Here is a 20,280-nt window from a genome sequence, read left to right as displayed (position 1 = left end):
GTCTCTGGGGGGCCATGCTGAAGACTTGTTTTGCAGACTGTTGCACACGGATCAGCTCAGACATTTCTCTGCACAAACATGGTCTGAAAACGTCGATACTTCACTTCTGAGAAGAACTGCTTCATGCATTTCCATAAGCAGTGAGATAGTTAGATAAAATATGCTTAAACTCTCGACCCATTCGTTCCAATGGGGGGGGGTTCCACAACGGTACGCCGTCGCCTGCAGGCAACATTCAGACCTGTAATCTTGTTTGTGTGTCATTTTAAGTGCCACGCATTTTAATCTGTTGAGGCTATTTAGTATTTTCCATGTGTTTTTAAATAAATGTTCAAATTTGAAGCAATAACTCTCTTTTTTCATTACTTACCATTATGGTACGGTGTTGCCTCGAGGCAACGTACCCCAAAAAAGGCCCCCCCCAAAAAGATTTATTGGAAATTTCTTTAGATTATGTCTATTTGGTCTATTCATCCAACATCCACACACAAATCCCAAAGTCAAAGAGGACTTTAATAAAGGTTCATCATGATAACATTAATATAAATACATGACTCTGAACAGAAAGGACCAAATAAAAATACAAAACATACAAAAACCATTAAAAGTATGTTTCTCTTTCAGCATCCTTGAGCATCCGTAGCATTAAAGCAGGAGTTGTGTTTCCTGTGTGTTATCCAGCTTCCGGGCGGCAAAACATTTCCAGTGAAAACTGAGGTCTATTTCGGTGCCTCCCCCCCCCCCCCCCACACACACACACACACACAACGAAGGGCAGGCAAAGGACACATAAGGAGGTCAGTGACTGACACTCTCTGCCTGACTGTTCCTCCATGATTTGACTCTCTCTCTCTGCTGCCGTCCGTTTATCCCAGGACCCATCGATCACACTGGGACGAGTTCAGCTGCACAGACTCGCAGCTCTCTCCACTCTCGTGCTGAAAGACAGATACTAGAGTAATAATGATACGATAATGATGATGATGTTGAATAAGTGGCAGCACATATGGTGGATGTAGCTTTGACATCCAGTGAGGGTGCTTTTATCTGCATGACTCGAGGCTCCTCTATCATTCATGCTTCAGGGAGGATGTATCCTCATGGTTGTGCTGATCCCTGACTCCTGTACGTGCTCATTCATCTCCCCTAAATAAAGTTATTAGTCATTCAAATACACACCTTGTTGGCTATGGCCCGGAGTTTCCCCAGCAGGGTGGGTTTCTTGGTGTAGACCACGTCATCGTCGGGTTCCTCCCCTTCAGCCAGAGCACAGCTGTCTGCAGCTGGCAGCTCACACTCCTTGTTGGCAGACATCACCAGACGAGAGTACTTGTACTCCAGCCTGACCACAGACCACAGGGACACCGTCATCGTGAGACAACATGTTATTTGACAACATCCCGTGTGTAGCTGTTTAAAGGAGGATACTATACACACATCGGAGTTATTCTACAATATCTAAAAGTATAAAATAGCATTTAGATGTTTAAGAGGATAAAAAAGAAAATAAAGTATATTTCCGACCATAAAAGGGTCGAAAGGTTATTAATGATTATACACCTAAAAGTAATGTACAAACATAACTGCCTGTGCTTCTGATAAATACAAAGGTGTACTCAGTAAGAACCAGAGAACCCTTTAACAAATGAAGGAGATCTTAATGAGCATGTCACAGAGATCGATGTTTCAGTTGGCAGGCGCCTCCAACCTTTTGTTTTTCTTCCAGAAATAGCAGGTGAGAGAGATGAGCAGCACGGCCACGAAGGCTCCGCCCCCAACCCCGACCTTCAGCCACAGAGCGATGGCCTCACACCCAGAGGATCTTCTGGGAGGCAATGATACACCTTTGGTGCACAGCTTTGGTTCGTTCCACACAAACAGAGTCTCCTGGAGACAGTGGAGGGGGACAGATGGAGAGTTTACACATTTTTGGCTTGTGGAAGCTGATATTTGGCTTCATAAATCAAATGTCAGATGTCTAGAGAAAAGAAAGCGTGTATTTGGTTTTATTTCTGAGGATTGAAGCATGAAGAAGATCTGACAACGTAAAAGGAAAGATTTTGGGTTTAGTTTTAAATATTAAAAACACGAAGCAACTATTGGAACACAATCCTGGAATAGTTTTACGATAGAAAAATGTTAAAGCTAGGCAATAGCGTGTCACCTGGACGCCTCTCTTGCACGCTCCCTCTATCCGGTGGTAGTCGTCCTCGGCGCAGCGTGGACAGGCGCTGGCGCTCTCCCACAGGAAGTGAAACGTACATCCATTGCATGTTCCTGCAGGACAGGAGCTGCACCAACACACAGAGAATCTCACAGACTTTCTTTTCTTCTATGTTTTACTCATAGAATATAATTTCTTATATCATGTTCTCTTATACTAACACATCTAATTAAAGTATTAAAAACAGAAATATGGAGTGTTTTCTTTCATGTTTTCCACGAGTCATCTCTTATTCCCACATCACAACCTACCTGGGCACAGAGAGCGCTCCTCGTTCAGACTTCTCGGGGTTGCAGCGAACAGTGATGACTGAACTGCGACCCTGATCACATGAAGCCGTTACTTGTGTTGACCTGGAACAAAATAAGGACGCTGTTAGGACTTAAACATAACAACAACACACTCTCACTCTGCCTCTCAAACTGTACCGATAGAAGAAGTTGATGTCTGGAACATCCTTTGAGTTTTCTGGGAAAAGATCCGGTTTAGCGTTCACGCCGTCCAGAACAGAGTCGACTGTTGCTCCTGGAGAGAAACACGGACACGGATATAAACATGACAAGATAATGATCACAGAGCCACACACTGACATTCAACAAGTGTCCTACCGATGAAAGCGTCTGCAAGGCTGATGGACTGGGAGGAAATGGCCATCCTGAAGCCCCGCCCATCCGCTGGGATGATGGTTGATTGACAGACGAAGCTGTCCACAGAGTTAACGAACTGAGCCGAGTCGCCCTGCTCGTCCTTGCTGGACACGTCGGTGACGTTATCTGTGCAGACAGCGGCCCTCTTCCCCTGAAGATGAAGCATGGAAATTATCTCTCAGTTGCTACGGTTACGCTTAATGCTTCACTGCCTCTTTTTAAAAATAATTTCATCACACTGGGATGACAGGCCCGCATGGGAATACATCTTCAAAACAACACAAAACAATTTGTATTATAGCTGGAATATTTTATGAAGTCTTCATTTATGAACTGCTCCTGAATATATATATATATATATATATATATATATATATATATATATATATTATATATATATATAATATATATATATATATATATATATATATATATATATATATAGTATATATATATATATATATATATATTATATATATATATATATAAGATATATATATATATTATATAGTTATATATATGAATATATATATTATATATATATATATATATAATATATATATATATATTAATATAATATATATATATATATTATATATATATATATTATGAATATATATATTATATATATATATATAATTATTATATAATATATATATATATTATTGCTTTACGAGTGAAGCAAAGTAAATGAATGCTGACAAAAACCTCAATTAAATTCAGACATAAGAGCGCTTGAAACTGACATTATAATATAACCAAAATACAAATAAATCCAAAATTAAACATCACTTCTCATTTACCGTATGTTCAGACTAAGCATGAGTAAAGAAAGACAAAAATAAAACATCCAGTAAAAAGGGAAGGTCAAGTTTTAAAATCTGAAGGATATATTTGAATAAAGAATGAGAGGATAGTGACTGTTGCTAATATAAGATGACATCAAGCATGTGTGAACTACCTCGTGGCCACACAGGCTAATGTTGAACAGGTGAAGGTACTTTGTGCCTTTAGAGGTGAAACTCGGGCCGATGGTCACGGAGGCCACGTCGCTCAGGGGGCTGAGGTCAAAGGTCAGCGTGCGGTTGTTCTCTGTGTGGGAGAAGGAGCAGTCGCTGTAGCAACGAGAGTGTTCCTGAAAGAAAAGGAAACATATGAAATGTCTCATCCAGAGCGACTTACAGTGAACGAACCACAGGGACAGTCCCTCTACCTTGTTGCTGATACTTCCAGGCCCACAGGCGACACATGCATCCTGGCCGTAGGTGTGGCGTCCTGCCAGGTGTGTGTTTGGCGGACACTCCTGGCACCGGTTGGTGTTCCTGTCGATGTAGAAGCCAGCAGGGCAGGGCACGCAGGAGGAGCCCGCCCGCTGGGAGTTCTGGGGCACCAGAGCGCAGGCCCGACATGTCGACGCCATCCCGTCCAGGACATTTGTCACGCTGATGGAGTACAGCTTCACCATGTCACTGACATAACGACGCACCTACAAACATACACACACATGTTGAGATATATAATTGCTGGAACTATTAAGTAATACAAAAATATGTTTTTTAGTAGCTGAAGACATCACGGTGGCGCTAGAGAGAAGGTCAGGACATCAGCATCCTCTGGGCGTCATCAATGTCGTGCAAAATGGAAATCCATCGGATAGATGTTGAGATATTTTAGTCTGTACCAAAGTGGAGGAAGATTCCCTAGTGTGTGTGTGCGAGTTGACTTACGTCCAGAGCATGGTTAGTCCTCTGGAAGGCCCATGTAAATGCAACTGAGGCGTTCCTGGTCATGCTGTGCGAGTACGACTGTTTCCCTTTACTGCCCTCCCATGACTCCACCACTGTGGTGCTCTTCCTGTTCACATCCTGCAGGGGGCGTCAGTCAAATGAGAAAACGTGAGTTGGTTCTCTGAGCAACAATAACGCAGAACACTGTAATAAACTGAACCACAGTGAGATAACAAGACTGTTCTGGCACGTAATTACCACCTTCTGCTCCAAAACACACACAATCAAAGCACGCACCATCATGAAGTAGAGCTCGCAGTCGCCGGAGCAGATGGTCTCAAACACAAAGGTTATCCGGCCAAACTCACTGCCGGTCATCCCTGAGAGTGAGGCTGGGACCCTGCCACCAAACACACGAACACAGGCAGGGACTCAGATAATATGGGGGAGTGTTCAAGTGGTTTTCTTTGCCATCTTGATTTTTCTCTTTCTGTGGTGTCCAAACTTGCATAGATGAATCAAAGCTGACACAAAAGCAAGTAGATCTCCCCAGAAGGAAGGCTCACATGCTTACTTGAAGCCCGGCACATGCAGGCTGAGGATGAGGTAGTCGTTATCTGAACTGCCTGCTCCGCTGCGAATGTGGTCGCCTGCAACCTCCCATCCTGACGAACAACAGACATGATGCACACACATTAAAGCTCATCGAGTCTGCGTTACAGATCTGTGCACACGGTGCTATTTTAGTGCATTATCAAACATGGGCTTGGATGTATGAGAAAACAGGTGTGAGTGTGTGAGTGTGTGTGTGTGTGTGTGTGTGTGTGTGTGTGATGGTTATTTCAGGTGGACAGAAAAACTCACCGTTCATGTCGTCGCATTTGGAGTTGCCCACGTTGAAACAGGAAGTCTTCATGTTGGAGGGAAGCACGTTCCACCACTTGTACTCGTAACCTAACACTGGCTCTGTACCTGCAGGGCACTCAGTGCACACTGGTACACACACACACACACACACACACGCTTTATTTAGTTACAACAATAGTATTCTGTTGTGGATGCAGCTGGGTCGCCTCTGTTTCAGTGTTTATTTGACTTTCCTTAGATGAACGCAGATTATAAAGCTCCATTCATACGACCACGGCACCGCTGGCTCAGTAACAGCACATGCCAGGTGTCAGCATGTTTACCGTAGGTGCCATCTGAGTGGGTTCCAGGTGGGCAGGGCAAACAGGTGGAGTCGTTGCTGTTGTAGAAGCCGGGGTTGCAGGGAGGGCAGGGCTCTCTCTGCCCCGTCGCAGGCAGCTCCACGGCCCCCGTCGTGTTCTCCACGCAGATCTTAGGCTCCACCCAACGATACAACACCTGCGTCTGTAACCGACGGAGCCACAGATGTCAGGGGCTTTACGTTGCTAATAGAATAAGTAAAAGTACCTGCGGTAATACAGACTGAGATACACACTCTTACTCAGAGCTTTCAGAGATGTGAATCAAAACAGGTCAAGGTCGAGTGCCGAGGAAGTTGACTTTGGATCAAATGACACGCAAAACGTTCACTAAGCTATTCGTCCTTTCTCATCACACTGTGTGACTTCTCTGGTTTCTGACACACAATGCCCTGAGAGAGCTGACTAAACGTCTTCACGGTTTATAATCCATTTAAATGTGCTGCAGTAAAAGCAGGCAGCGTTGTCTTCCAGTAAGCTGTGTGCAAGGGCAATTCACAGAAGGATACATGCACACAGCATCTTTTATTATATGTTCTTTTGTGCATTCATTAGACCAAAGATAAACAGGATCATGCTAATGTTTTAAATATAAAAACAATCATGGGTTGTTGTGTATGTATGTAGTCTATATACTTCCAAATGGTCTTGTTTAATTAAATTATTTTTGCTTTATTAGAGCATCTTAACGTAGAATATCCCACGACTAACATCACTTCATCAAATACTACCATAAAATGTGTTTTTGTAAGTGTACCTTTAATTCAAACCCCATGCAAAAGAGGGTGTGTTCGTAAGTAGGTGTGTTTGTCCTTGTGCAGTATAAAGGATGAGGATGTGTGTGTGTGTGTGTGTGAAATGTGAAATGTGTGTATGTTGCTGACCTTCCCTTCGCCGTCGCAGGCTGTGTGGATCTGGAAATAATCCTTCTCTGAGCACGGCGGCCTCACCTTACACTCTGCCCATCCCTCATCTGAGAGGAGACAATGAAGCAAAGTCAATACAATAAACTGAAATATATATTTAAGCCAACAACAGTAAGAACTAGCTTGCGTGCTTTTGTTACGTGCGTACATACGTGAGTAGTGGTGGTCCGGGCAGGCTGTACAGGAGGACGCCCCCTTTGTGGAGAAGGTGTTGCTGGCACACGGCTGACAGGATGAGGAGCCGGGGTCCGAGCTGAACCAGCCCGGCCGGCACGGGAAACACTCCGATGTGTAGGCAACACCTGGACATGTTTAAATGTATAGTTTCAATCTGAAAAGCGATCTTTGGAATTCATCTCCACTTATTACATCCGTCATAAATGTAAAATAGCATTGATAACTTCATGAATGCCTTATGTTTGTGTTATGCTTCACCTTCTATTTGGATGTTCTTGAGCAGCACAGGTTTGACCATCTTCCCTCCCACCAGGATGCCGGTGGTTCTCCAATACAGGATGTTCGTACCGGACTTCAGATTCACCTAAAAGCAAAAAAAAAAGGCATGAACATGGAGAAGCACAAACAAACCACAATACTGTCAAGCAGAGTCAGATACGCACTGTGTGTGTGTCCCATTCTCCGTTGTTAGTGACTTTAATCCACTTCTGGTCATCAGTCTGGGCCATTTCCTGACACTGCTCATTCTGCACCTGAACACATGTAGTTATGGTAGCGATGAGCCACAACAACAGCTGCTAACTTACTCCCAATGAGCCTCCACTAATTAACTAACTAACACTAACTAACAGGGTAATGCTTATTTGGAAATACACGTATTTGCATTCTTAAGGAAAGTTAGATTAAATTGATAACACCTGTTTAATACGAGGATACAGCTAGCAGCGCGTTAGCTTAGCTTAGCACAACGTTTTGAAACAAGTGGAAACAGTTGGCAGCTCGCCCGTCGTCACCGTGACACAACTTCAGACTTTGTACAAGTTAAACTCACAAGATTTAACGTATATATTAGTGAGTGTTAGAGGAGCTGGTAAGCTGTTTGCTCCTGATTCTGTGTGCTAAGCTAAGCTAAGCTAAGCTAAGCTAAGCTAAGTAGCTTCATCGTTAGCTTACAGACATGAAGAGTTGTTCCAGCTCATTTCCCAAACGGTCAAACTATTTCTTTAATTCTTTCTTTCCTCTTCCTCTTCTTAAACGTATTAAGGCAGATACAATTTCACCGCAATGTTTGCATCATTATAATGACCTGTAATAATAATAATAATAATATAATAAAACCCTTTTTACAAACTAAGGGACGTCAGAGGAAGTCAATACGATACCTTGGCAATTAAATTATTGTGTGCAATTTCCCGCTTGTATCCTGTGCAATTATATTTACATATTCCTTTTTATTTTATTGTACAATGCTACACAACACGTGTGTATATTTCATTTTTATTTATCACTGAGCTGCTGTAACTAGTTTCCCGGTAACATTTCCCTCGTCTTGGATCAATAAGGTTCTTATTTTATCTCATTAGAATATATTATAGTGTAGGAAGCAGTTAGAGGTGCTTACATAGAACTCAAAGAAGATGTTGTTGTCTGGGTACTGGTAGGTGAAGGAGACTGAGCCCTGCTTCTCCAGATGGACGGCGTAAACCAAAGACACTGTACACTCGTCGCGGTTCGACTCCAGATACACACCCTGTGGCGTCCATGATGAGCTGCAGCACAGACAAATAAGCTGTATACTCGCCTCCATGTTACCTTGAGAGAAAAGCAGTGTTAGTGCGTGGCTGTGTCACCTGTTACAGGCCTGAATGTCTTCTCCATTTGGCCCGGGGTCCATGAAGCTGGCCAGGCTGGTGAAGCCCGCTGGGATGGCGTCCCATTGGTCAAACCGGAGGCCGCTGCCCAGAGAATAGGAGCCGGACACACACGGCTTACACTGCTGCGTGCTCATCTCTAAAAACTTCCCAGCCGGACAGGAGAAAGCTGTGAGAGGGTGAGGGAAAGAGGGTCATATTGACATGCGAGTACACACTCAGAAATGAACACACACACAGAAACACACACACACACACAGTACTTACAGCAGTCCGTTCCTCTGGTTGGAGGTGGGAGGTCTGAGCAGGATCTTGGATTGAGAGGGATGGCGACCCTCCATCGTGACCCTGTACTGTCACACTCTGTGTACTGGTAGTAGTAGTCTGTCTGCAAACACACATACAGATACACACAAAGATCAATACGCCATCCAAAGACATTCGTGATCTCGACAACTGACAATGGATTGCCATGAAATAACTTTAGTGATCCCGTGACTTTTCATCTAGCGCCACTAACTGTCCAATCCTTTGGAAGAAGTCTGGTTGTATAGAAGTCTATGAGAAAATGATCCTACGATAAAGCAGGGAATGCTTCATGGTGGGGTTACCTTGTGATTGTTACATGTCATACATACAATGCTAGCTTTTAGCTACAGCCTCACAGACTGGGCATGACTGTAGACTCTTTGTTCTCCAACCAGGAAATGAATAAACATAAACCATTGTTACCGTTCATCACACCATCACCTCTGCACTACAAATACAAAACCCTCCCAGTGCTTCATCTCCAGTCACTCACAGTACTGGACATGAAACTAATTTCATACGACAACAAAAGCCAGGGGAAAAGTGGAGGCTGACCCCGATCACCACGGCAACCAACCTGCTGTAACACTAATGGTCCATGAAGGGCACGACAGCGGCTCGTCGCTACAACGACTGCTGCTTGTGATGCTCATCTTTGAACTGATTGAACATCCATTTAGAGGAACATTTTGTCCACAGCAACTTATAATGAGAAGCTTTTATTCTTCATAGAAACCTGAGCGAGAGACGACGTCAGTGTGTTCAGTGTAAGGGCGACTTTGTATTCTTTATAATTATATAAATAAAGAATATAACTCCTGCACTCTATTTCACTTATTGCTTTCTTATGTTGGTCTAAACAATCTCGATCTGGTTTATACTTTAGACCTCAACATTGTTTTAAGCAAACCAAATAAACCAGCCAGCAAGCGCTCACACAGATATTTTATTATGTATTCTGCTTTCTTGCCAAGATGAAAAGATCAATATTGCTTTTTAATATCATATTTTGAGCCATAGTTGCATTTCGATGTGGACTTTAGGTATTTTATGACTGTAGGACAGTTAGCAGATTTAATATTGATTAAATCACATTTGACTTTAAGTCAGTTTTCTACTTTAATTCTTGCCAAATAAGGCAGTAAAACCCTTAAGTAGGGCTTGGTTTGTACTTTTAATGCGACTTCTCATGAGTCCAAAGCCTCAGTCTGGCAGATCTCCATCTCCTCCCCCGAACCTGCTGTTGGACTGGGCGGACGAGTCACCAGAGCGTGCCGGCTGCAGCAGAGCACTCACATCTAAGTAGCAGCTAATTACACTGGAACAATCACAGACATGACCTGCAAGGTGTGTACGGGGGAATCTGTCACAGATGGTTTGCAGATGCAGGATGTGTGAGGTACAGATAAGCTTGAGCTCTTTCTTATGACTAATCACCTCTCTGCAACAACAGAAATGACCATTCATGCTGTGCCCCCTCCCCCAACACAAACACAAACACACACACACACACACACACACACACACAAACAAACTATGGGTGTGAGAGGACGAGCACTTCATTAACATGTCGCATGGCAACCTGCACGCAGATTCACCTGCTGTCCAGTGGACAAACAAGAGGGGGGGGGGGAACGTGAGACTGAGGACATGAGCTAATGAGTTGCACCAAGTGACTCACGCTGGTTGTCATGGAGACTGATGAGAAAAAGAGAGAATGGGGACACGGGATAAAAAACACTGAGGAGCCATCCTCTCAGGAGATTATCTGGAGGTTTTAGGATTTGTGTAGAAGAGACAACAAGAAAGATGGACACTAATCTGTGTTGGGCTGCTGATTATTATTATTATTATTATTATTATTATTATTATTATTATTATTATTATTATATTTCATATTGAATGTTTGATGCCAAAAGCATCCAGAAAATTACAAAAGTTCCCCTGGAAATGTTGTACATATACTTTATTTACAGATCACAGATTACAGATTACAGATTACAGATGTACATATAACATCGCTGCTGTTTAGATTTATGCAAAACATAACATATATTGTGTCTGATGCTCATTCTGTACATTTATTTATCTTTATAGGAACTTTTGATACCTGATGCCAAACTGTATTATGTGGTTGTGTTCATGTCATCTTATCTCATCTAAATAATATAATGATAATAATAATAACAACTGTTCCAGGTGGGTTATTAAGATAAAACTTTATTGCTGCAATTACAAATTAATGCATAATCCAGCAATATAATGTATATGATTGTTTTACTTTTGGTACTTAGTAGGGTATATTTTGATGCCATACTTTTGTACTTTTACTTAATGAATCTAGGACTTTTACTTTCGAGCTTTTCACACTGTATTAAGAGAGATGATCCTGTAACATCCTCACTTTGCCTCTGGGCTCCATGGACAGCACTGCCCCGGTTCTCTCTCCTCCTCAGCGGGTAATCCTGGCCGGCAGGAGGCTGCCCAGAGGAGGGATGGAGGCCAGCAGACAGCGTCATCTTGTTATGGAGCGTGTTTATGGTCAACATGAACCGCATTTTAAGCCGATCAGCGGCGTGCAGAGGACCGTGTGCTCTCGCATAGCTCAAGTAACAATTGAGCTAATATATAAACCACTTGTCATTTCAATTGTGCATTATGAGATGCATGCATGGCCATTTTATTGACTTAAATTAAATCTAGATGAGAATAATGATTTGAAAAATGAACAATTAAGACATCGATTTGATTTTGGTCTGTTAAAAAGCTACACTTTGAAGCAGCATCAGGATATTGGGAGATAATAATAATAATAATATAATAACAACAACAGTGAAGCGTACTCACCTTATCGCACGGCCGCAGGTCGGCGGACGCAGATGACGTGTGAGCGGTGATGATGAACACAAGGCAGCGGGGGAACCAGGAGGCCCACGCCTGCTCCCGCATCCTCAGCTCGGATCACAAACTGCCGGCTGTCCGCTGCCTGGAGCCACAAACATGAACCAGGCCGAGCGGTGAGGGGCTTTGTGGCGGTGAGCCTGTCATTGATGGGCCTGTCTCTCACTCACCCTCCACCCACACCACCATCAAGACACACCGTGTAGAACAAACAACACTTCCGGTCCCGGTTTTCATATTAAAATGACTGTTATCCCGAGAATAAAAAGAGAAAATAAATATTTCACATAAACGATGATGTGGCACAGTGTTATGTAGTCCTCTAATTGTTTTGTTATTATTATTATTATTATTATTATTATTATTATTATTATTATTATTATTATTATTATTATGTGCTTTTAATAGGCTGTATATATTATTTTCTTAATATATGTTCTGTTTATTCTGCAGGCTTTTGGAAAGTGTAATCAATCAATGTAAGCAATGTAAGAAAGGTGCTGGGCTGCATAATAATATAATACTAATAATAATTTTAAGGAGACTTATTTTCTTGCTCAGCACTATTAAACAGAAAATAATTGTTGTTATTACCATTTAGAAAATCAAACATGAATGTTACCATTTAATGTATTGTACCAGAGTTAGTTTAAATTAAATCGTCATCTGCATGTGCACACACATTTCTAGTATATAGGCTCAAAATGTATACTATATTTACATACTATATATACATTTCCCTGAATAAACTCGTTTCATTACAGATCTAATACATGACACCAGTGGCTGTTGAGTAAAATCTTAGGCATCAATACTTTTATATTGCAAGTTCTTTTATTTTGAAGGCTCCACTACCTGTCTCAACCTGTTGAATTATAGTCTCAGATAAACCCTCAGTGACGCCAGGAGTGTGATAACACACACCTTATCTTGACTGACAGCTGGAGATGGACAACAGGCCTGCTGGCTGCTGAGCTTATTATAACTCTGCACTGACAAAGCAGTACAGTTTGAGTACAGGAGTGCAAGACAGTGTAGTTTAAGTTATAAAGGATGATGATTTGTTTTGCATCACAATAGCCTAAGTATAAATAAAAATATTATATAAAAATAGTGCACACATGCAAAATTTCGCCTGCATTAAAGACCGACAACACACTTCTCACCCGTATCAAATTAATCACTGGATTGCAGATTGTCCCATCAATTTGAGCATTAAATCAAACACTGTGGAAACAAACACTGGGTCACTAAACCGACAGTGTGGACACAAGAGCACTGTAAGGTCATCCTGTTTGGATCCAAGCATTAAACTGCAAAAACTAGAGAGTTGATATTTCAGGGTTAAACATTTCCGGGTTGAATTCAACTCACGAAGTGTTACTTTAACATTTTCTGATTGAAATGTTTATTTATTGTTGGAGTTATTTCACAGTGTTAATCATGTCAGAGTGAGACCAACTCTGCAGAGACGTAATTATGCTCCCAAACATCTACAGGGAATGTATGCCTTGTTTAGCAGTCTGTGGTAGCTACCATAGCTAGCTAGCTAACATTTGGCGGTAGCTAGCTAACATTTGGCGGTAGCTAGCTAACACTTCCTTACTAAAACCATCTCTTGACAGTTAACATGAAAATTATATATATATATATATATATATATATATATATATATATATATATATATATATATATGTGTATATATATACATATATACACATATATATATATACATATATATATATATATACATACATATATATATATATATATATATATATATATATATACACATATATTATATATATATATATATATATATACACATATATATATTTATATATATATACATATATACATATATATACACATATACACACATATATGAGCCATCCAGCCCCCACCCATATCATGTACATGTAAACACATAAAGGACGGGTTCAGGAATGACATGTTTATTTAAAGTATGTATTACTTGTACAGACATGTTTATAAGATGTATGTATGTTAATTGCATACATACATTTTATTCAGTGTGGGAGTCCCTAGCATCTGCAAGGGACTTGTTGTAAACATATGTTGCAGACTTTGCCTGCCTGAAGGCTGAAGGCTACATTATCTTTGGCGCAAAGCATCGACTTCTTTCCCTCAGCTCTGGTCACTTGGTGCCTCCGACACAGTTCTTGTCACACATGAAGTCACTGACAGTGAATGTTTTTGTGCCTCGTGCTTGTGCTTGGACGATTCTTCTTCTTCTTCTTCTTCTTCTGTGTTATTGTTCCTGTTTTCTTCTTCTGCGTGTTTACTGGCGGATAACGTTTTTTAGCTAAAGTTAAACATAATACTGCCCCCTGCTGTACCGGAGGACACTTTACCACTGTACACTTTTTTAAATTAGGCCTATTTTTATTTTTGAAAGGTTAAAAATACGGGATAATTACGGGAACATATTTAAACGGGAGGACAGCGGGATAGAAGGAAAAACACGGGATAATCCCGGGATAAACGGGAGGGTTGACAGGTATGTTCTTTATGTCAGTTTTAATCTGGAGCTACACTTCCTTCACGTGTCACTTTTCTTTGGCGCATGATGAGCAAAGAATGCAGAAATGGATAACACCACTGGCTTTCTGTTCTCTGAACCACATGCCAGACTACATGTGAAATTTGAGACATTTTGTTTATGTCTTCCCTGTAAGCATTTGCGGGTCAGGAGATGTTCTAGAGAATGAAAAGTAAGGGGTTACATCTTAATGTTGTTCCTACAGCATTTAGATGATTATGTCAGTGTGAACTACATCTTAACTACATGTTTAAATATAATCATTTTAATGGTTTTGAAACAATTTATGTATAAACCTGGACGTCTAAAGAATTATTCCGTTTTTAATCACACATTCTTAACATAGGAGTCATATAATGTACAAATCACCAAATCAGTGCATAGTTGACATTTAAACAATGCTAGTAAACTCATGACAAACCAAACAAATTTGAATTTGTGTTAGCCTATTACACGCTGTCACTGGTGTAAAACCAGTGTATGATTTATAGCAAAACTAAAATCTGGGCAAGGACAATACTGATTGATACACAACAGTTTCAGACCAAATCTCCAGTGATTTCTGCATACGTCAACAGTCTCTAAAAACAAAACATTGCATTGTTTATCTCTGTAAAGACAGCGTTTGACTGAATTTTTAAACACAATTGTAGTCCTACAAGGACTGAATGAGAGCTGATGACATTTATTCTGTAAAATGCATTTATTTAATTTGATTTTGGCTGAATAATTATTATAAAATAAAATCATATAATAATAATAATAATAATAATAATAATAATAATAATAATAATAATCTCCTTTTGGAAATTCTTCCAGAAATCCAGGACCTTTGGGTAATCCCAAAATATGTGTGCGTGTTATGATATTCAGTGTTTTACGATGTGGAGCTGTTCGTCCTTTCACCAGCAGGTGGCAGCAGCAAACAGCGCTACCAGAAATAATCCCACGAAGAAGTATTAAAAATTAAAAAACGGAAATGACGTACAGTGCAGAATCAAAACAGTTAGATTTGACAGCTCTGCACTGTCCCGCAAAACGCTGATAAAATGCAATGGGAACTGTTACTGCCAATGTCAGAAATAAACTACACTATTTAACCAACCTCTTTAGATACAGGAGCGACTTTTTATGGGACTGTCTAGGAATGCTAATGCGAGGAAAAGGTACTTTTGGCTAGTTTTATCTGTGTAACTAGCTAGCTAGTTAGCTTCCACGGCTAACGAAAGTTGCTCCATGGCTATCTATGGGCTGAACCTTACCATATATAGACCGGCCACAGAGCTCCCTCGCCGGTGAAATGTAAACAGTGGCTCGATGAGGAGGTTGACAAAGAGTCTAGCAAAAACAAAACTCAGCCTGGAATAAATAAAAAACGCTAGCTTCACCATGTCATCGGACCAGATTATTGCCATTGTCATGGATGATAAAATCTACGAGGTGAATAAAAAGAAGCTGATAGAGAAGAGCGACTACTTCCGTGCGCTGTACAGCTCCGGGATGAGGGAGTCCACGGAGGACTCCGTGCAGCTCCAGGGGCTCAGTGTGCCCGGCCTGGAGCTCGTCCTGGAGTTCATCAACACCTCCAAGGTTCAGGTTGTCAACGAGACTCTGGAGGACCTGATTGAGACCGCCTCCTTCTTACAGGTCACCTCCATCCTCAAGCTCCTCACTTCGGAGATCCGGCTGGACAACTGTGTGGAGCTGTTCAGCCTCTCTGGAGTTTATGGAACTCATGATCTGCGCAATGCTTGCCTCAAATACATGAGCTGCTACTATCATCCCATGCTGAGGCGGCCAGAGTTCAGCAGCCTCCCCTCTGCTGTCAGAGACCAAGTTAAGGAGATGCGCATGAAAGGCACCGCCACCTTGGTAGCCATCGGGGACTTCACCTGCCTCTCCCTGGACATGCCCGACCAGGATGAACCCTGGTCTATGCTGAGGTATGGGGAGTTGGAGCAGCGCTGGAAACCACTCGCAAACAACCTGCCCTCAGATATGATCAACGTCAGAGGATATGGGTCAGCTGTGCTGGATAACTACCTGTTCATAGTGGGTGGATACAGAATGACGAGCCAGGAGATCTCTGCGGTGCACTGCTACAACCCCTCCAGGAACGAGTGGAACCAGGTGGCTCCGCTCAACCAGAAGAGGTAAAAACAGGGGCAGATTTTACCATAAAACAATCTGTTCAACACCTTGAACAGATGTTAAGTGGCCTGTGGCCCCCAAACCACTAAACCTGCCCCTGAGATCTATGCATTTCCTCATAAACACCAATAGCTGCGATCTTGTTTCACTTACTGCATCTCTCCTCCAGGTCCAACTTCAAGCTGCTGGCAGTACAGGGGAAGATGTACGCTGTAGGAGGCCAGAGTCTGGGCACGGTGGAGTGTTACAGTCCAGAGCAGGACTGGTGGACGTGTGTGTCCTCGATGCCCGACCCGCTGGCTGAGTTCTCTGCCTGTGAGTGCCAGGGGATGATCTACGTCATGGGCGGATACACTGCAAGAGGTTGGTATGACACAGTGTCACACACATGAAGTTACCCTGCTCTCTAAATATCGGCATCAGTCAATAATAAACCATATCGGTCGACCGCCAGTGAACAAGTAGTGTGTGTCTGTGCTTTTGTGATGGTGGCAGTGAAAATAAAAAGAGTGTTTCTGATAATGGCTTGTGCTCAGTATCATATCGCAGCCAATCACAGCTGTGCTAGTCAGTCACATGAAAATTAATACCATCATTTCTTTGCATTATTTCTGCACAAGGGCATATTTTGAAAGAAACTTGATGATCTGAGTTGTTTTCAAATATTACAGTTTGCCTTCAACACTTTGACCGTCCTCGTCCTCTGCAGACCTGCGGCCTCGGTGCTGCCGCATGTCAGTGAGAAACAAACACGTTCTTTCAGTTTTGCCTCTTTGAGTGTAACATGTTTGTTGTGTGTGTCTGACAGACAGGAACACAAGTGTCCTCCGTTACTGCCCCACCTCTGACACCTGGACGGTGTTTCGCTCCTGTTCGGCGCACATCCGCAAGCAGCAGATGCTCTCGGTGGAGGACACCATCTACCTTGTGGGCGGCTACACCCACGAACTGGAGTTTGGCCAGCGGCGTCCCAGCCAGACGGAGGACGTGCTGACGGTGCAGTCCTACAACGTCTCCACGGGTCAGTGGATCCAGTTGAAGGAGAACACATCCAAGTCGGGCCTGAACCTGACGTGCACGCTGCACAACGACGGCGTCTACATCATGAGCCGGGACGTCAGCCTGCCCACCAGCCTGGAGCACCGCGTCTTTCTCAAGTACAACATCTTCTCTGACGCCTGGGAGGCGTTCAGACGCTTCCCGGCTCTGGGTCAGAACATGCTGCTCTGTTCGCTTTACCTGCCCAACGTGCTGTGATTCAGAGGGCTGATTGGAACAATCCCAAGCGGCATTAATATCGGCCTGTGTGCGTGGCTTGCTTGTTCTCGCACAGAATGGGGCTCTGTGGCATTAGTGGGAACAGTGTCCGGTTGCCAGGTTTGAACGCCTCGTGACCTTTGTGCCTCAAATAAAACCTGCACATTGTACATACTGCTGTGGATGCAAATACAAAAGCTACAATGACAAGTATGAAAGTGATGAAGCGCCACGGCCTGTAGGTCAACATCATCACAACAGCTAGCCCCAGTTTGTGCCTCTCGTGTGTTAAACATTGCAGTCACAGTGGAATCATCCGTTTCTCTGAGAAGTAATTACTGTAACGTTTGAGGAAGCCAGAAGGTCGTTAAACAACACTTAACGCTGCTCCGAAGGTATAGCCAGAGACTCTCGGAACCATCTGGAGGAGGAAATATTCCGTCTGCTGCACAATTAAAAAGGTTTTTAACTTGTATCCTGTCCAGCTGACCGTCCGGTTGACATCTTTGTTTTAATTGGGAAACAGATGTACAACTTAAAAAATCTTTTTTTGTTGTGCAGCAGACCGAATCTTTTAGGATTTTGGAAATACATTCAGCGCTAAGAGTTATTAAATGATAGAGCTGCAACGACTTACTCCACTAATCGATTAGTTGATTAATCGTTAAACTAGTTTTTTTGAGCAAAAATGTCAGAATTATGGAGATTTCCTGCGTTTTTATCGTCTCAAACTGAATATCTTGACAAAACAAGACATTTAAAGACGTCACTTTGGACTTTAAGAAACTGGGAGGGACATGTTCTACTGTTTTCTGACATTCCAAAAACAGACCAAACAATTAACACAGAAAATTATTGATATTGAAAAATCGCCTTCTGGGTTTTTCAAACCTCGTCAGATAATTATTGTAACGGATGCTCACCTCGTGATCCACACAAACAAACTGGGGTTACATCGCAGCATGATATTAAATCTATGGGCCACAATATTCCCAATGTTTACACTCCATATATGGCATTGGCGTACAGGTTTATCCGTAATTCACTACAAACCTTAAAATATCTTGGAAACAACACATTTCTTGTCTTTGTGAATTGTAAATAGCAGATGATGTAAGAGATGGCTTTGGTTTTACACTGCCAGGTTACTGTTTGTGAGGAGAAGCTCAGAGGGAGCCGAATGTCTTATGTACACTTGCACAGTCTTACTTTCCTAAGCAAAGCCTAAAGCGCTGTTCCATGACGTGAACGATGCCCATGTGCCTTCTGCAACCTCAGTTAATGGAACTTGATGAAAAAAAGAAAAAGAAAGCACAAAATGCAAGACTTTGTCACATCGCCAGCAACTGACCAAAACTGCTGTTTGATTTGTTTTCCTGCTGAAGCAGATGTTTTCATTACGGTACTTTTCAGTTCCTTTTATTAAATATTTGGGGTGTGCAGAAATGAGAAAAATAATCCTGAAGTTTCGGGTGAAGGCAGCAACTGTGTTTGATTTTGTGGATTTCAGATTCTCTTTGCATTACTTATTTGTTTGACGGTTTCTTTTTTTTGTTTTTAAATGAATGAAGGTCCTGATAATAAAGACGATGTTCAGGTCTGTTTTGATCTTTGTCCTTTTAATTTCCAACATTTCCAAAACAACTGCTGACATGTATAACACATAATATATTGAATTAATCACTTAAAATGTACAAAAAATAGAAAATAGAACAAAAAGCCAAAATGGGCTGCAAAGATTTACAGAAATATAAAACAGGAAACTGTCCTCAAACTTAAAAAAATGACTTAAATGATTAACTAAACTCCGATAAGTATTGTCCCACATTATTAAAACATCCTCCAGGGGGCGCCACATGCTTTTAAAACATTAAATATCTCAACAGGCTTACAGTATTTAACACTTCACCTTCACAAGATATCATAATTATAACATTTTTAATAACAAAATCATCCATTTCTTTAAACGCTATGAAATACAGTTTATTGTATCACATAAAACCTTCACCACCTGTAGGCTGAATCATCACCATGTTAAAAATGTGTCATGTAGGAGGTCATGAACACTGATGGTTGAGATATTTTTAGCTTTTGTTGGTGTGCAGAGATGGATAGATGGATGAATGTTTGAAATTGGGTTTCTTTAATTCACAATGGCTGCCAGAGGGGAGGCAGAGGAAATCAATTGTTGCCATCAATCAGTGGTGCAGATTGATCCTCTGTGGGGTCAGACCACAGCGATCTCTCTCACACCTCCACAGCGTCGCTGCTCACGGACCAATACTTCAAACTGTGCCGGGCTTGCAAACAAGACACCGGGTGGCAGACTGTGTGTGTGTGTGTGTGTGTGTGTGTGTGTGTGTGTGTGTGTGTTGCAGCATCACTGTTAAGACTAAATGATGCAGTTATACTGTCGCTGCATGGAGGAAAGTATCTTCAGGGATTTATAGTAGAGCTGCGACGATTAGTCGACTAATCAATTAGTAGCTCGACAAAAAATTACTTTTGATAAATCGATTA

The 20,280-nt window shown here is 41.9% G+C and overlaps 2 protein-coding genes across 3 annotated transcripts; one reads left to right on the top strand and one right to left on the bottom strand.

Moving 5' to 3' along the window:
- Positions 1–492: 492 nt before the first annotated feature.
- On the bottom strand, positions 493–11,976 carry LOC115028595 (UPF0577 protein KIAA1324-like). Its single transcript, XM_029462467.1, has 22 exons — positions 11,736–11,976; positions 8,847–8,967; positions 8,559–8,748; positions 8,330–8,477; positions 7,371–7,460; positions 7,186–7,291; positions 6,903–7,052; positions 6,709–6,797; positions 5,789–5,969; positions 5,463–5,591; positions 5,173–5,263; positions 4,896–4,998; positions 4,599–4,736; positions 4,085–4,357; positions 3,833–4,006; positions 2,833–3,022; positions 2,653–2,749; positions 2,476–2,577; positions 2,165–2,291; positions 1,709–1,887; positions 1,180–1,342; positions 493–938 (listed from the first exon to the last, which is right to left on the bottom strand). The coding sequence occupies exons 1-22, from the start codon at positions 11,835–11,837 to the stop codon at positions 867–869; spliced, it is 3,015 nt and encodes a 1,004-aa protein (XP_029318327.1). The 5' UTR covers positions 11,838–11,976; the 3' UTR covers positions 493–866.
- A 3,375-nt stretch (positions 11,977–15,351) lies between these two features.
- Positions 15,352–19,361, top strand: klhl42 (kelch-like family, member 42). Of its 2 annotated transcripts, XM_029462465.1 has the most exons (4): positions 15,352–16,505; positions 16,673–16,866; positions 17,175–17,237; positions 17,312–19,361. In XM_029462465.1, exons 1-4 carry the CDS (start codon positions 15,742–15,744, stop codon positions 17,758–17,760), a joined length of 1,470 nt encoding a protein of 489 aa, XP_029318325.1. In that variant the 5' UTR covers positions 15,352–15,741; the 3' UTR covers positions 17,761–19,361. The 2 variants fall into 2 exon arrangements, with proteins under 2 accessions (XP_029318325.1, XP_029318326.1); XM_029462466.1 differs by lacking the exon at positions 17,175–17,237.
- Positions 19,362–20,280: the final 919 nt, after the last annotated feature.

The sequence above is a fragment of the Cottoperca gobio genome, chromosome 23, assembly GCF_900634415.1.
Source record: "Cottoperca gobio chromosome 23, fCotGob3.1, whole genome shotgun sequence".
In the NCBI taxonomy this organism is placed as follows: Eukaryota; Metazoa; Chordata; class Actinopteri; order Perciformes; family Bovichtidae; genus Cottoperca; species Cottoperca gobio.
Note: the sequence above shows the minus strand (reverse complement) of the source record. Positions and strands in the feature narration are given on the sequence as shown.

Coding starts and splice junctions, on each gene's coding strand:
- LOC115028595 (XM_029462467.1), bottom strand. CDS start 11,837: ATGCGGGAGCAGGCGTGGGCCTCCTGGTTCCCCCGCTGCCTTGTGTTC. Junction 8,478..8,558: donor GACATTCAGGCCTGTAACAG/GTGACACAGCCA, acceptor TCTGTGCTGCAG/CTCATCATGGACGCCACAGG. Junction 1,888..2,164: donor CGTGCAAGAGAGGCGTCCAG/GTGACACGCTAT, acceptor CACTGTCTCCAG/GAGACTCTGTTTGTGTGGAA.
- klhl42 (XM_029462465.1), top strand. CDS start 15,742: ATGTCATCGGACCAGATTATTGCCATTGTCATGGATGATAAAATCTAC. Junction 16,867..17,174: donor GGGCGGATACACTGCAAGAG/GTTGGTATGACA, acceptor CAAATATTACAG/TTTGCCTTCAACACTTTGAC. Junction 17,238..17,311: donor CGGCCTCGGTGCTGCCGCAT/GTCAGTGAGAAA, acceptor TGTGTCTGACAG/ACAGGAACACAAGTGTCCTC.